Genomic DNA, 15,001 nt, shown 5'->3' on the forward strand with positions numbered 1-15,001 from the left:
TATATGGCCTTTATTATGTTGAGGTAGGTTCCCTCTATGCCCACTTTTTGGAGAGTTTTTATCATAAATGGGTGTTGAATTTTGTCAAAAGCTTTTTCTGCATCTATTGAGATGATCATATTGTTTTTATTCTTTAATTTTTTAGTATGGTGTATCACACTGATTGATTTGCGTATATTGAAGAATCCTTGCATCCCTGGGATAAATCCCACTTGATCATGGTGTATGATCCTTCTAATGTGTGGTTGGATTCTGTTTGCTAGTATTTTGTTGAGGATTTTTGCATCTATATTCATCAGTGATATTGGTCTGTAATTTTCTTTTTTTGCAGTATCTTTGTCTGGTTTTTGTATCAGGGTGATGGTAGCCTCAGAGAATGAGTTTGGGAGTGTTCCTTCCTCTGCAATTTTTTGGAAGAGTTTGAGAAGGATGGGTGTTAGCTCTTCTCTAAATGTTTGATAGAATTCACCTGTGAAGCCATCTGGTCCTGGACTTTTGTTTGTTGGAAGATTTTTAATCACAGTTTCAATTTCATTACTTGTGATTGGTCTGTTCATATTTTCTGTTTGTTCCTGGTTCAGTCTTGGAAGGTTATACCTTTCTAAGAATTTGTCCATTTCTTCCAGGTTTTCCATTTTACTGGCATAGAGTTGCTTGTAGTAGTCTCTTAGGATGCTTTGTATTTCTGCAGTGTCTGTTGTAACTTCTCCTTTTTCATTTCTAATTTTATTGATTTGAGTCCTCTCCCTCTTTTTCTTGATGAGTCTGGCTAATGGTTTATCAATTTTGTTTATCTTCTCAAAGAACCAGCTTTTAGTTTTATTCATCTTTGCTACTGTTTTCTTTGTTTCTATTTCATTTATTTCTGCTCTGATCTTTATGATTTCTTTCCTTCTGCTAACTTTGGGTTGTGTTTGTTCTTCTTTCTCTAGTTCCTTTAGGTGTAAGGTTAGATTGTTTACTTGAGATTTTTCTTGTTTCTTTAGGTAGGCTTGTATAGCTATAAACTTCCCTCTTAGAACTGCTTTTGCTGCATCCCATAGGTTTGGATCGTCGTGTTTTCATTGTCATTTGTCTCTAGGTATTTTTTGATTTCCTCTTTGATTTCTTCAGTGATCTCTTGGTTATTTAGTAACGTATTGTTTAGCCTCCATGTGTTTGTGTTTTTTACGTTTTTTTCCCTGTAATTCATTTCTAATCTCATAGTGTTGTGGTCAGAAAAGATGCTTGATATGATTTCAATTTTCTTAACTTTACTGAGGCTTGATTTGTGACCCAAGATGTGACCTATCCTGGAGGATGTTCCGTGCGCACTTGAGAAGAAAGTGTAATCTGCTGTTTTTGGATGGAATGTCCTATAAATATCAATTAAATCTATCTGGTCTATTGTGTCATTTAAAGCTTCTGTTTCCTTATTTATTTTCATTTTGGATGATCTGTCCATTGGTGTAAGTGAGGTGTTAAAGTCTCCCACTATTACTGTGTTACTGTCGATTTCCTCTTTTATAACTGTTAGCAGTTGCCTTATGTATTGAGGTGCTCCTATGTTGGGTGCATATATGTTTATAATTGTTATATCTTCTTCTTGGATTGATCCCTTGATCATTATGTAGTGTCCTTTCTTGTCTCTTGTAACATTCTTTATTTTAAAGTCTATTTTATCTGATATGAGTATAGCTACTCCAGCTTTCTTTTGATTTCCATTTGCATGGAATATCTTTTTCCATCCCCTCACTTTCAGTCTGTATGTGTCCCTAGGTCTGAAGTGGGTCTCTTGTAGACAGCATATAGTTGGGTCTTGTTTTTGTATCCATTCAGCAAGCCTGTGTCTTTTGGTTGGAGCATTTAATCCATTCACGTTTAAGGTAATTATCGATATGTATGTTCCTATGACCATTTTCTTAATTGTTTTGGGTTTGTTTTTGTAGGTCCTTTTCTTCTCTTGTGTTTCCCACTTAGAGAAGTTCTTTTAGTATTTGTTGTGGAGCTGGTTTGGTGGTGCTGAATTCTCTTAGTTTTTGCTTGTCTGTAAAGCTTTTGATTTCTCCATCGAATCTGAATGAGATCCTTGCCAGGTAGAGTAATCTTGGTTGTAGGTTCTTCCCTTTCATCACTTTAAGTATATCATGCCACGCCCTTCTGGTTTGTAGAGTTTCTGCTGAAAAATCAGCTGTTAACCTTATGGGAGTTCCCTTGTATGTTATTTGTCATTATTCCCTTGCTGCTTTCAATAATTTTTCTTTGTCTTATTTTTTTGCCAATTTGATTACTATGTGTCTCGGCGTTTTTCTCCTTGGGTTTATCCTGTATGGGACTCGCTGCGCTTCCTGGACTTGGGTGGCTATTTCCTTTCCCATGTTAGGGAAGTTTTCGACTATAATCTCTTCAAATATTTTCTCATGTCCTTTCTGTCTCTCTTCTCCTTCTGGGACCCCTATAATGCGAATGTTGTTGCGTTTAATGTTGTCCCAGAGGTCTCTTAGTCTGTCTTCATTTCTTTTCATTCTATTTTTCTTTATTCTGTTTCGCAGCAGTGAATTTCACCATTCTGTGTTCCAGGTAACTTATCCGTTCTTCTGCCTCAGTTATTCTGCTATTGATTCCTTGTAGTGTAGTTTTCATTTCAGTTATTGTATTGTTCATCTCTGTTTGTTTGTTCTTTAATTCTTCTAGGTCTTTGTTAAACATTTCTTGCATCTTCTCGATCTTTGCCTCCATTCTTATTCCGAGGTCCTGGATCATCTTCACTATCATTATTCTGAATTCTTTTTCTGGAAGGTTGCCTATCTCTTCATTTAGTTGTTTTTCTGGGGTTTTATCTTGTTCCTTCATCTGGTATATAGCCCTCTGTCTTTTCATCTTGTCTATCTTTCTGTGAATGTGGTTTTTGCTCCACAGGCTGCAGGATTGTAGTTCTTCTTGCTTTTGTTGTCTGCCCTCTGGTGGTTGAGGCTATCTAAGAGGCTTGATGGGAGGCTCTGGTGGTGGGTAGAGCTGAGTGTTGCTCTGGTGGGCAGAGCTCAGTAAAACTTTAATCCACTTGATTGTTGATGGGTGGGGCTGGGTTACCTCCCTGTTGGTTGTTTTGCCTGAGGCAACCCAACACTGGAGCCTACCTGGGCTCTTTGGTGGGGCTGATGATAGACTCTGGGAGGGCTCACGCCAAGGAGTACTTCCCAGAACTTCTGCTGCCAGTGTCCTTGTCCCCACGGTGAAACCGAGCCACCCCCTGCCTCTGCAGGAGACCTTCCAACACTAGCAGGTAGGTCTGGTTTTGTCTCCCCTGGGGTCACTGCTCCTTCCCCTGGGTCCCGATATGCACACTATTTTGTGTGCACCCTCTAAGAGTGGGGTCTCTGTTTCCCCCAGTCCTGTTGAAGTCCTGAAATCAATTCCCACTGGGCTTCAAAGTCTGATTCTCTATGAATTCCTCTTCCCGTTGCCGGACCCCCAGGTTGGGAAGCCTGACGTGGGGCTCAGAGCCTTCACTCCAGTGGGTGGACTTCTGTGGTATAAGTGTTCGCCAGTCTGTGAGTCACCCACCCACCAGTTATGGGATTTGATTTTACTGTGATTGCGCCCCTCCTACCGTCTCATTGTGGCTTCTCCTTTGTCTTTGGATGTGGGGTATCTTTTTTGGTGAGTTCCAGTGTCTTCCTGTCGATGATTGTCCAGCAGCTAGTTGTGATTCTGGTGTTCTCGCAAGAGGGAGTTAGAGCTCGTCCTTCTACTCCACCATCTTGGTTCCTCTATCTCTAGGTGCGTATGTATTAATGAGTATAATATCCTCTTCTGGTGTTGATTTCTTTATCATTATATAATGCCCTTCTTTGTCTTTTTTTTATGGCCTTTGTCTTAAAGTCTATTTTGTTTGATATGAATATTGCTACCCCCACTTTCTTGTCATTCCCATTTGCCTGAAATATCATTTTCCTTCTCACTTTCAGTCTGTGTGTGTCTTTTATCCTGAAGTAAGTCTCTTGTAGACAGCATATTTCAGGTTCTTGTTTTTTTAAATCCAATCAGCCACTCTTTTGATCAAAGCATTTAGTCTGTTGACATTTAAAGTAGTTGATAGGTTTGTACTTATTACCATTTTAATCCTTGTTTTCCAGTTGTTTTTGTAGTTCTTCTTTGCGTATTCTTTTTGTTTTTTCTTTTGGTCTGATGATTTTCTTTTGTTGTATGCATGACTTCCTTCCTTTTTGCTCTTTGTGAATCTATTTTATGTTTTTGATTTGTGGTTACCGTGGAATTCAGGTATGTTGACCCGTAACTCTATCTACTTGATGTAAACTGATAGTCATTCAATTCAAACACATTCTAAAAGATAAACATTTTTTACTCCCCTCCCTGATACTTTGCAATTTTGATATCCTATCTTACATGTTTATACTTATCCTTTTATTTTTATTATAGAGTCACTTTTACAATTTTTTTTGATTGTTTAGTCTACATACTAGCTTATTTAAGTGATCTTCAATTCTTACTATATATTTGCCTTGCCTCTTTTGATTTTCTCTTTCCTATAGTTTCTTGCTCCTTTTCCATTTAGAGAAGACCCTTTCTTTTAGGGTAGGTTTAGTATTACTGAATCTTTTTAGTTTTTGCTTGTCTGAGAAATTCTTTATCTCTCCTATTCTAAATGATAATCTTGCTGTATAGAATATCCTAGGTTGCAGGTTTTTTCCTTCCAGAACTTTTAGTATATTATGCCACTCCCTTCTGGCCTGCAAATCAGCTGATAGCCTTATGGGGGTTCCCTTGTGATTAACTCTTTGTTTTTTTCTCGCTGCCTTTAGAATGCTCTCTTTGTCTTTAAGTTTTGCCATCTTAATTATGATATATCTTGTGGGTCTGTTCGGGTTCATCTTGTTTAGGACCCTTTGTGCTTCTTGTACCTGGATATCTGTTTCCTTCTTTAGGTTTGGCAAATTTTCAGCCATAGTTTCGTCAAATAAGTTTTTGATCCCCTTCTCTCTCTCTTCTCCTTCTCAAACCCCTATTATGCATAGGTTGGCACATTTTATATTATTTTATAGATCTTGTAAGTTCCTTTCATTTTTTTTTTTTCACTTGTCTTTGTCTGCTCTTCTGATTTGGTGATTTCTATTATTCCGTCTTCCAGCTTACTTATTCATTCTTCTGTGTCATTTAGTTAGCTGTACATTGCTTCTAGATTTCTTTTTATCTTAGAAATTGAATTAATTATCCATTTTTGATTTGTTCATCTTTATAGTTTCTAGTTCCTTGTTACAGTGATCTGCATTTATATTGATCTTTCTTAATTCATTTAGCGTTTTTATTACCACCTTTTTGAACTTGGGGTCTGGTAGACTGGTGAGCTCTGTTTCATTATTTGTTTCAGGGGATTTTTCTTGCTCTTTTAATTGGGAGTATTTCCTCTGCCTTTTCATTTTACTTAACTGTCTCTGTCTCTGAATTTAGGAGAAACGATTATCTATTATGGTCTTAAAAGGGTGTTTTTATGTGGTAGCATCCCTGTGTAGACTCTGTGTGTACGATGGACACCAGCCCTGTCTTTCTTCAGGGTATGCTGGTCGTTATCACCTAGATAGGGGGTTTGGTTGGTTTTGGGGGATCTAAAGACTGTGCAGGGTGTGAGGCGGGACTTCCTCTTTGCTGCCTAGTTGTTGCCGCCCTGTCAGGGACAGGGTCTGCTCCCCAGCTGTTGGAGTAAATGCCCTGAGGGTCGGGCTCAATCAGGCTCCATTCCCCTTGAGTGGTGCCCTGCCCCCAAAGGAGGTGATTGCTGAAGCAAGTGAGGCCCATGTGCTCACAAAGGACCAGTACACCTCCTCTGTAGGCGTCCGAGGCTCCAGTCAGAACCAGCCCAAGGTCTCATCCCTTCTTCTGTTTATCCCAGATCTAGTGCAAGGCTGTGGTGTGGAGTGGGTGGGGCTGGGACATTCACTAGGCTGGGGCTGGGGGTTGGGGTGTAGTGGCTGCAAGAATTGAGGTGGCTGTGCTACCACCAGGGCACTGGGCTGACCCTGTGGCAGTCTTCTCCCAGGACCTGTCTGCCCCAGCTCCGAGGCTAAGCTGCTGTGTGGAGTGGGTGGAGCCAGAGCATCGGCTCCACTGGGAGGCAAACTGCAGGGTGCTCCTGCGGCACTACCTGAGCAAGTGCTGACAGTGGCCACCTCCACTCCACCCAGGTCACATCCCAGGACCCCCAGTCTGTCTCTGCATAGCTAGACCAAGTCTTCTCCCAGGGCTTGGTTGGCCCAAATCTAGCACCAGGCTGTGGTATGGAGTGAGCGGGGCCGGGATGTTCAACCAGCTCGGATTGGGGAGTGTGGCGAAGTGGCAGCTGCCAGTGCAAAGCTCTCTCCGCCCTGATTTTTGGTAAACCAGCACATGCGTACTCCTCATGAGTAGAGTCTAGGCTCCTCTAGCCCTTCTGTCTGTCCCAGCAGTTCTCCTGGCAGCCAAGGGTGCTTGTCTCCCCCTTGCAGGACCCCAGGACTGGAATGCCCAGTCTGTGGCTCAACCCACTTGCTCCCCACATTGAGGGTCTGCCCATGGGGACCTTCTCTTCCTTTCAGATCCCTCTCAGGTGGGGGTCCCAACCCTATGCCTTTTCCATCCTACCTGGTTATATGGAAATCTTTCTTGCAGCCTTGGTTGTATAGGAGTTCTTCTGCCATTTTCCAGTTAGTTTTCCATGAGAATTGTTCCACATGTAGATGTATTTTTGGTATGTTGTCAGGGGAGGTGAGCTCTATGTCTTCCTACTCCACCATCTTGATCTCTCCTCTACAGTTATTAATTTCTTAAAGTATCATGTGGTTTATGTTCAATGGGCAAATTTTTCAGCTTAATTATACTTATGGTAAATTATACCATCAGATAGCTACAAATGTTTTTGACACTTCGAAAAAATAATTAGTTGTTGACAGATACAACCCTCACAAAATAATAATTTTTTGCAGTTACTGACTTTCCCTCGTATGTATTCATTTCAAAAATGTACATGTTTGCCTCATAAAAGTATATATTTGGGGGACTTCCCTGGTGGTCCAGTGGTTAAGACTCTGCACTCCCAATGCAGGGGACACAGGTTCAATCCCTGGTTGGGGAACTAAGATCCCACATGTCACGTGCTGCGACCTTGAAAAAAAAAAAAGTATATATTTGAAGATGATAACTTTCCATTTCTAGGACCCTTTCCCCTAGTAAATTAAGTTGGAAGTTCAGTACCCTACACAAACATAAACTGTATTCAAGCAATAAGATTGGTTAAAAATTGGTCCTAGTGTTAGAAAATATCCTAATTAATTAATGCATTTTCATATGTTTAATCCCAACATGGATCTTTTCCCCATACTTCACCTCTCAGCCTTTATGCTGCTATGTTGGAAAGGTATTGCCTTGCAGCTAAAATCAGCCACTCACCCCATGGGGTAAGGCCCATCTTAGGAATGTATTGCCTTGCAGCAAAAATCACCTAATCACCCTTAAACTTAGTCTGTCATTGAGGGGTTTTCTCTCATTTTGGCCTAATGCACATGTTTCTCTCCATTCCACACATAAGGAAAACTTTTAAAGCTTTCTGACATTATTTTACTTTTACCGTAGGTAGATTGATTTTACCTATCCCCGTGAGCTCTGTGATGCTGCCTCTCCCTTTCTTCTAAATCTATCTCATTGTATCGTAGCATTCATATTTATAGGACTTACATAAAAATAGTGAAGAAGCTATTCTAAGATTGTATTGTATTTTAAGGATTCTGCACATATTGTTATTTATCAAATAGGCATTACATTTTATTACCCCAAATCATGAGATCCCTTGGATAAAGGGTACTGTTGATAGGAGGAGACATTTGAGAATAAGATCCTAAACAGGTACTTGAAAGGGAATTCCTTCTTTTTTCTTTAGCTGGAAATCCTGAGAAACTAAGGGGAGAGAATAAAAGACTAAGGAGAGGGAAGGGAAGGGTAGGGAGAGAAAAGGGGACGGGGGGAGGGAGAAGAATGAGACATTGACCTCTATGTCTACCTAGTAAATAAAAGTCTCAGTATTTACCAGCACAGCCCAATTAATTGCCTAAGAATCAACATGATGGTTTGGGGGAACAGCAAATGAAAGTACAGACTTAAGCTGAAATTGCCTCATAAGTTTTTTTTTCCCCCACCAGATTGTTTGACTTCACAGACACGTCTCAGGTTAAGTGGGATGTTGGTAAGCATCAATTACTTTGTAAAATTGTATCACCATGTTAAGAAACACATTTAAAAACTGATTCCAAATATTTTCTTTGGTGGTTTCTTAAACATTTATCTCACTTATTTGTAATCTTGCTTGTTTTCTGATAAATGTATTCATAGCTATAAGTTTCTTTCTAATTAATTAGCTGTGTTCAGTACATTTTAACATGTGGTGCTTTCGTTATCATTCACTTCTAAGTATTCCATTAGAGTTCCTCTTTAACCAGAAAGTTATATATTAGTGTTTTTGTCATTTCTAAACTTTATTTTTTGTCGTTTTGTTATTTTACTTATTTAGCTCTCATCATGTTATGGTCAGGGAGTGCCGTCTGTGTGTTGTTGATACTTTAACACTATTGAAGTTGCCTTATCGGTTGGGAGTTTGCCACTTATGAAGGTTGTTAATGTTCTGTGTATGCTTGAAAATGTTTCCTATGTAAGGTGTAATTTTTATATATATTAGATTAAATTTATTAATCATGTTATTCAAATCTGCATCATTTTTTGAGTGTTCTTTTTAAAAGTTTAATTAATAGTAGAAAAGTTGTGTTTTTGCTAAATGTAAATCCTTTTAACTTTTTCTTCCACTTACAACACGATTTTTTGTTTTTTTCCATTTTAGGATGGTCTTGTTAATGTAGGATGGATGGACTGTGCCACCCAGGACAACCTTTGTAAAAGTTTGGACATTACAACAAGTACTACTGCGTATTTTCCTCCTGGAGCCACTTTAAATAACAAAGAGAAAAGTGGTATTTTGGTATGAATCACTTTAATTTCTTTACACACACACGTATTCAAATACATCATTTTCTAAACAATGAGCAAAACAATGAACCAGTTTATATCATCTGATTATAGGACACTTAATTATTTAGAACAAATATTTCTGGGATTCTGTTTAATACTTCAGTTTATAAAGTTAAGCTATAAGGATTATTTTTAAACTGGCGTAAACCATTACAGTTTTAAAAACCCAAAGGTATGGAATACATTCTTAGGTTAAATGAATATTTATTGGTTTCCATTTATTTGTATATTTTCTAATGTTAAAATATAGATCATTGGTAGATTTAGATGGAATCTGGTATCTGTTTTTTTAAAGCACCCTGTTTGATTCTGGTGTAAACTCAGTTTGGCAATCTACTGGTGTGGTTCACATTCCTAATTTTATAAATGAGGAAACTGAGGTTCAAGATAGTTGTCAAGGAGCTGAGACAAATACTGGGATATCGGATAGGCCCCTAGAGAACCCACAAAGAAAAAAAGACTGATATAAGACAGACTACCTTTAGTTTTCTTTTCTGTATTTTAATCTTTCCTTTTTTGGTATTGACAAGATTACACATATTCATTACAGAAATTCATATTTGGTATATAAATGTATAAAGAAAGATGCAAAGTTCATTAGAATTAAATCACCCATAGGCAAGCACCATCAAATCTTGGTACATACCCTTCCAGGTCTCTACCTATATGTACATACAATTATGACTTCATGCAGACAACTCACCAGTTTTGTCTTTGGCCCAGACATGGATATTCTCCAGCCCATGCAGTATTTCCCCTGGGATATTAATTGATGTCTTGAACTTAGATCTGTAACTAAACTCCTCATATTTCCCCATACGTCTGCTGTACCCAGTTTTTCCCCATCTCAGTTGATGAAAACTTCATCTTTTATGATTAAGGCCAAACACTTTGGGAGTCATTCTTGACCCCTCTTTTTCTCATACCATATAACCTATACCGTATTCATCAGGGAAATCTGTGGCTCTGTCTTTAAAATCTTTCCATAATCCACCTCCATTGCACTTATCCCCTTATAAAATACACTGTAATTTACTTATTTATTTACTCTTTCATTATTTTTCTTCTGCAGTAAATTTTAAGTTTGGATTTTCCATTGATGTATCCCAAATGCCTAGAAGAATATCTGGCACATAAGTACTATATATAGTGCCTACTTATGTGCCTTATATTGTGTGTGTGTGTGTCCCTGAATAGTAGTATATACAATAATTCCTATAAATATATACATCAATCAAAAATACATCAACAATTCCTGAATAGTAATCCATTGACTAAATGTAACATACTGAGTTTAATCAGTCCTCTCTTGATAGATATTTGTTTCTACTTTTTCATGATTGTAAGCAGTGTTGTAATGACTATCTTGTTCACCTTTGTGCGCTTCTTCTGTTACCTGTTCAGAATGAGATGGCTGCAGCAATTTTAAATTCAATTCATATTGCCAGAATGCCCAGAAAAGTTGGGTTTATCTACACTGTGCCATTAGCTCATGAGGATTGCCTGTACCCTGGCCAACACTTAATATAGGCTCCTGCCTTCAGTACTACAATCTCATATTTCAGTGAGGTCTTTGGGCTTTTTGATATAAAACAGCAAGCTCAGATATGATCTTAGGAAACATAAATGAGTGATATTAGAAATGTGACAACACAGAGTGACAAATTAAAAGTCCCTGTCCCTCCTAAAAGCATTCACGTTTTAAAAAATGTAAAACACTATGCCAGCTAAATATGTCTGGCAGGTGAAATTCAGAGGCTGGACAGTACCCTTCTAGATGTAACTGCCAAATTTTACTCTAAAACAAACAGGTTTATAAGGAGGTTCTACTGGATTTATAACTTACATATTTATATAAGCTGCTATGGGAGTATTTTTAGTAAAATCTTCATGAATGTGACTAAAGTCAATGAGCTTATAGTACTGAGACATGAAAGTCCTCTGTTTTGGCCTTTTAAGCCCTTTGGTAACAAGTTATTTCATAGATTTTTGAGAATATGCTATAGATTTTTTTTAAGCTGAAAATCTGAGTTTTCTGTTCTTATGTTATAGACATTGTTTCTATTGATTATTCTCATGTCGAACACAATTAAACTGTGAATACAGTGGTAGTTCCTACAAGTTTTTAATGGAGTTTTAGATCTTTCAAGTAATATATGAATTTCAAACAAATAGTTTATTATAATTAAAGATATACAGTAAACTGTTTCATCAACCCCTGTATACATTTTCTTGATGTAACTATTGCTGCACTCTTTGTAATAGCAGCTGCTTCCATGAGAATTAGAAGAGCAAAGAGAGTTCTGTGAGAAAAATATGCTGAGGATAAAATATGGACAGAAATAAAGAAGGTTTGTTAGAATCGAGATGTGTCTATTTCAGTTGTTTTGTTTTAAATAAGAGACCTAGATCTAAAATATATTTAATTTAAAATATATCTCTTATATATATACATTTTACTCTGTAAAACTCCTAAGTGGTTTGGTTTTGGTACATTATTTCTAAAAATCTCTATAATAAACAAAGTCCATTCCAGTTTTCCAATAATAAGTTTTTCTTATCTTAATTCCTATTAATTATTGATTGGGGTATGAAGCATCTTAGGTCACCAAATATTCTAGTGTTTTAACAATTTTTAAAGAATTCGTAAAACTGAACATAGCATAGCTTTTTCCCAGTGAGCCAGAGGTCACTCCAGGTTATTTTGAGGATTATCATAGAATATGCAGCACAGTTAATAGAAAATTCCAGGTAATGAAACACCTAATAATGAAATTTATTTTACATCACTATTTTTTAAAGAAACAACCCAGTTTAATAATTGCCACAATATGATATACTGTCCTTTTTTTTTTTTTTTTTGGAAAAGGACAACATTTAGGATAATTAGCTTAAAAACTGTGTAACTTCTATGATTTTTTTCCTTAAAAGTTCTTTCTCTGAAAACTGAAAAACTAAGACACTAAAATAAGTGAATATTGATTAAAAAGATTACAATATGATTCTCTTATTCTAGTTTCTTAATTCATTGGATGCTAAAGAAATATATTTGGAAATAATGCATAACCTTCCAGATTTTGAACTACTTTCGGCAAACACACTAGAGGTAATATTTTTTTTAATAATAAATAGTATTAAATGTTGGTAACATTTCAGATCTTAACATTTTAAAATCAGCGTTTGTTTTATTCATTTTGGAGAAGAAGTAGCAGTTTCAAAGGACTTATATATATATCAGTTGGTTCTAGGTTGAACTCTAATGCCAGGGTTGCTGGCGTTGCGGCTTCAGTGTGGATCTGTAGTTTTGGAAACCTAACTAGTCCTGAAGGTAGGCTGTAGGAAGTGCACCAGAAAAGGCAAGATTTTGATCACAAAGCAACTTTGGATCTGATCTGGAACTCTTTGTTCTCGCTTACAGAACTATCTGTGTTGTTCACTGAGAATTAAGAAGCAACTTTAGAAATACTCAGTTTGTAGTAGAATCAATTATTTTTTTCTACTTTTTGATCCCAGAGTGTTCTAAGTCTATATCCCTACCAAACTTTTTGTTAAACCTGAAGAAATCTGACTTCCCCGCCTTTCAGCTTTTTGGCTCTGTGTTGTTGAAATCATACTTTTTCCTGGAACAGTCATCGTCTTTAAGATTTTATGATTTAGTGACTCTTTTCTTTGTGTAATATTATATAATTGATTTATATAGCATTATTCCAAATAAACTACAAAATAAGAATATGACTGGATCTGAATTTTAGACAGTATTTTGAAGTAATGGGTAGGATAGTTAAAATTAAGTCAAAGAAATAGAAATTATTGATAGAACTCTTAGGATTTCCCATCTCTGATGTTTCTTTTCCTTTGTCACTTTCTTCTTTAATCACTTTTAAGGATCGTTTGGCTCATCATCGGTGGCTCTTATTTTTTCATTTTGGAAAAAATGAAAATTCAAATGATCCTGAGTTGAAGAAACTAAAAACTCTACTTAAAAATGAACATATTCAAGTAAGAAAAGTGTATTCTGCCTAGCCTTCTGCTTATGTGCTTTCTTCTTAATTTAGTACATAAAGTTAATGTTTTAAATAACATAAAAATGTTTATTTGAAATTCTAGGTTAAGAAACCCCTAAATGCCTTTGTTCTTCTGTTGCATTTTCTTTTTTCTATTAAAAGTTAAAATGATATCCGAAAAAGGTTAACCTTCATTTCTCTTGGGTAGTTATGTGATAAATCTGTATGATAGTTTTTCTGGAATGCATACTATAGAATAGGATATCTTTCCCTTTTTTAAATTCTTATTTCTTTATGTAAGTAATTTCATATTCATTATTTTAAATTAAGATATATAAATAAGCACAAAAATGAATTAAAGTAGAATGCCTAAAAATTATCCACATTTTCTCCACTGTTAATAAACCTACTAAGAATTTACTGTTATAATAACCTTTCAAGCTTTTTAAGTGTGGGCATATGTATGTGTGTGCACATATATGCATATTGTAATGGCCATTGTAATAGACACACATGTAAATTTATATGTATGCTTTTTAATCAAATTAGATTCACTAAATTCTCTTTTGTAAAATTTTCCGTTTAGTGATATAAATTTTTCCACATACCAGTGTAATATATATGTGTATATGTGTGTATGTATATATAAATATATCGGTCATCATCCTAAAGACCAAGCAGTATTTCACTGTATGGTTACATCATTATTGTTTGACAAATCGTCTTTTACTGGTGACTTTGTTTCCATTTTTATGTCAAAAAGATATACTGCAAAAATGCAGTATGAGGAATTTTTTGAACCAAGGTTATATATTTTCTTCAGAGTTTTTTATCCTCATTACCAGAGTCTTCCAGGAAGTTTATATCAGTTTATATTCTTACTGACAGCATGTAAGTGACCATTTCTCTATACCAGTGCCAGCCCTGGTATTATCATTCTTTATAATTAGCACTGTTCTGATAGGCCAAAAGTGATTTGTTAATAATACTCATTTTCATTTATTTGCTTTCTGCTTTATTTTCCATGTATGTCTCTGGCCCATTTTCTTTCTCCTGATAGGATGTTCATCTTTTTATTTCTTAATAGATCCTTTGTCTTAAATGCTACAAATATTTTTTTTGGTTTATCATTTGCCCACTGGGTTTTTTTTCCATACCGTATGAAAATGTGAACCTTTTTCTTTATTATTTCTGCTTGTAGGGTCTCTCTTAAGACGTTCTCTCTTTCCCCCACCCCAAGATTATATAAATATTCTCTACATTTTTAGAAGGGTGGGTTTCTTAAACAACTTAATATTTTCTTGGAAATTTCCTCTCAGGTTTTTGAAATCTCTAGGAGGCATTTTTTTTTATAGCTAAATTTAGTTTCAGTGTTAAATGTAAATTAATGATTTCTGTCTCTTACTTTCATGGTCCATTAACTTCTGTTTAGAAGCTGTGTTGTTATAGCAATGTCATTTTTGGATTATCCTTATGAATATTTAACTGAATGGGTAAGATTTTATTTTCAATGGATTAAACCTTCTCTTTATACTTTAGGTTGGCAAGTTTGACTGTTCCTCTGCACCAGACATCTGTAGTAATCTCTATGTTTTTCAGCCATGTCTAGCAGTATTTAAAGGACAAGGAACTAAAGAATTTGAAATTCATCATGGTAAGAAGGGAAAAAGTGATAAAAATTTCTTGATTTTCAAATAGTAATTCTTAATTCTACTTTTTAACCTTGTTTTATATGGACATGATTATGAAAAATAACTTTGCTCTCATTTATTAGTAAATTTGTTTCTTGTGGGGAAAGATATTTTGAATTAAATATAGTTGTTTTATCTTCTTTACTCTTTAAAATAAATCCCTTTTTTCTCCCCAATATTTTGATCAGTGTTTCAACAAGGGCTCTGATGACTTGTCAGGCTAGTAAGTAATTTCAGGGTTTGTCTTGTTGACAAAAATAA

The 15,001-nt window shown here is 36.0% G+C and overlaps 1 protein-coding gene across 1 annotated transcript in view; it reads left to right on the forward strand.

The window, feature by feature from the left end:
* The window catches only part of DNAJC10 (DnaJ heat shock protein family (Hsp40) member C10), a 69,629-nt gene that overhangs the window by 32,709 nt on the left and 21,919 nt on the right, over positions 1-15,001 (forward strand). Inside the window, exons 10-14 of the mRNA XM_061185622.1 lie at positions 8,166-8,209; positions 8,858-8,995; positions 12,062-12,151; positions 12,931-13,044; positions 14,589-14,703. Coding sequence (XP_061041605.1) covers positions 8,166-8,209; positions 8,858-8,995; positions 12,062-12,151; positions 12,931-13,044; positions 14,589-14,703 — 501 coding nt within the window. The remainder of the gene's footprint in view (positions 1-8,165; positions 8,210-8,857; positions 8,996-12,061; positions 12,152-12,930; positions 13,045-14,588; positions 14,704-15,001) is intronic.

This window comes from Eubalaena glacialis, chromosome 1, assembly GCF_028564815.1.
Source record: "Eubalaena glacialis isolate mEubGla1 chromosome 1, mEubGla1.1.hap2.+ XY, whole genome shotgun sequence".
NCBI classification, from domain to species: Eukaryota; Metazoa; Chordata; class Mammalia; order Artiodactyla; family Balaenidae; genus Eubalaena; species Eubalaena glacialis.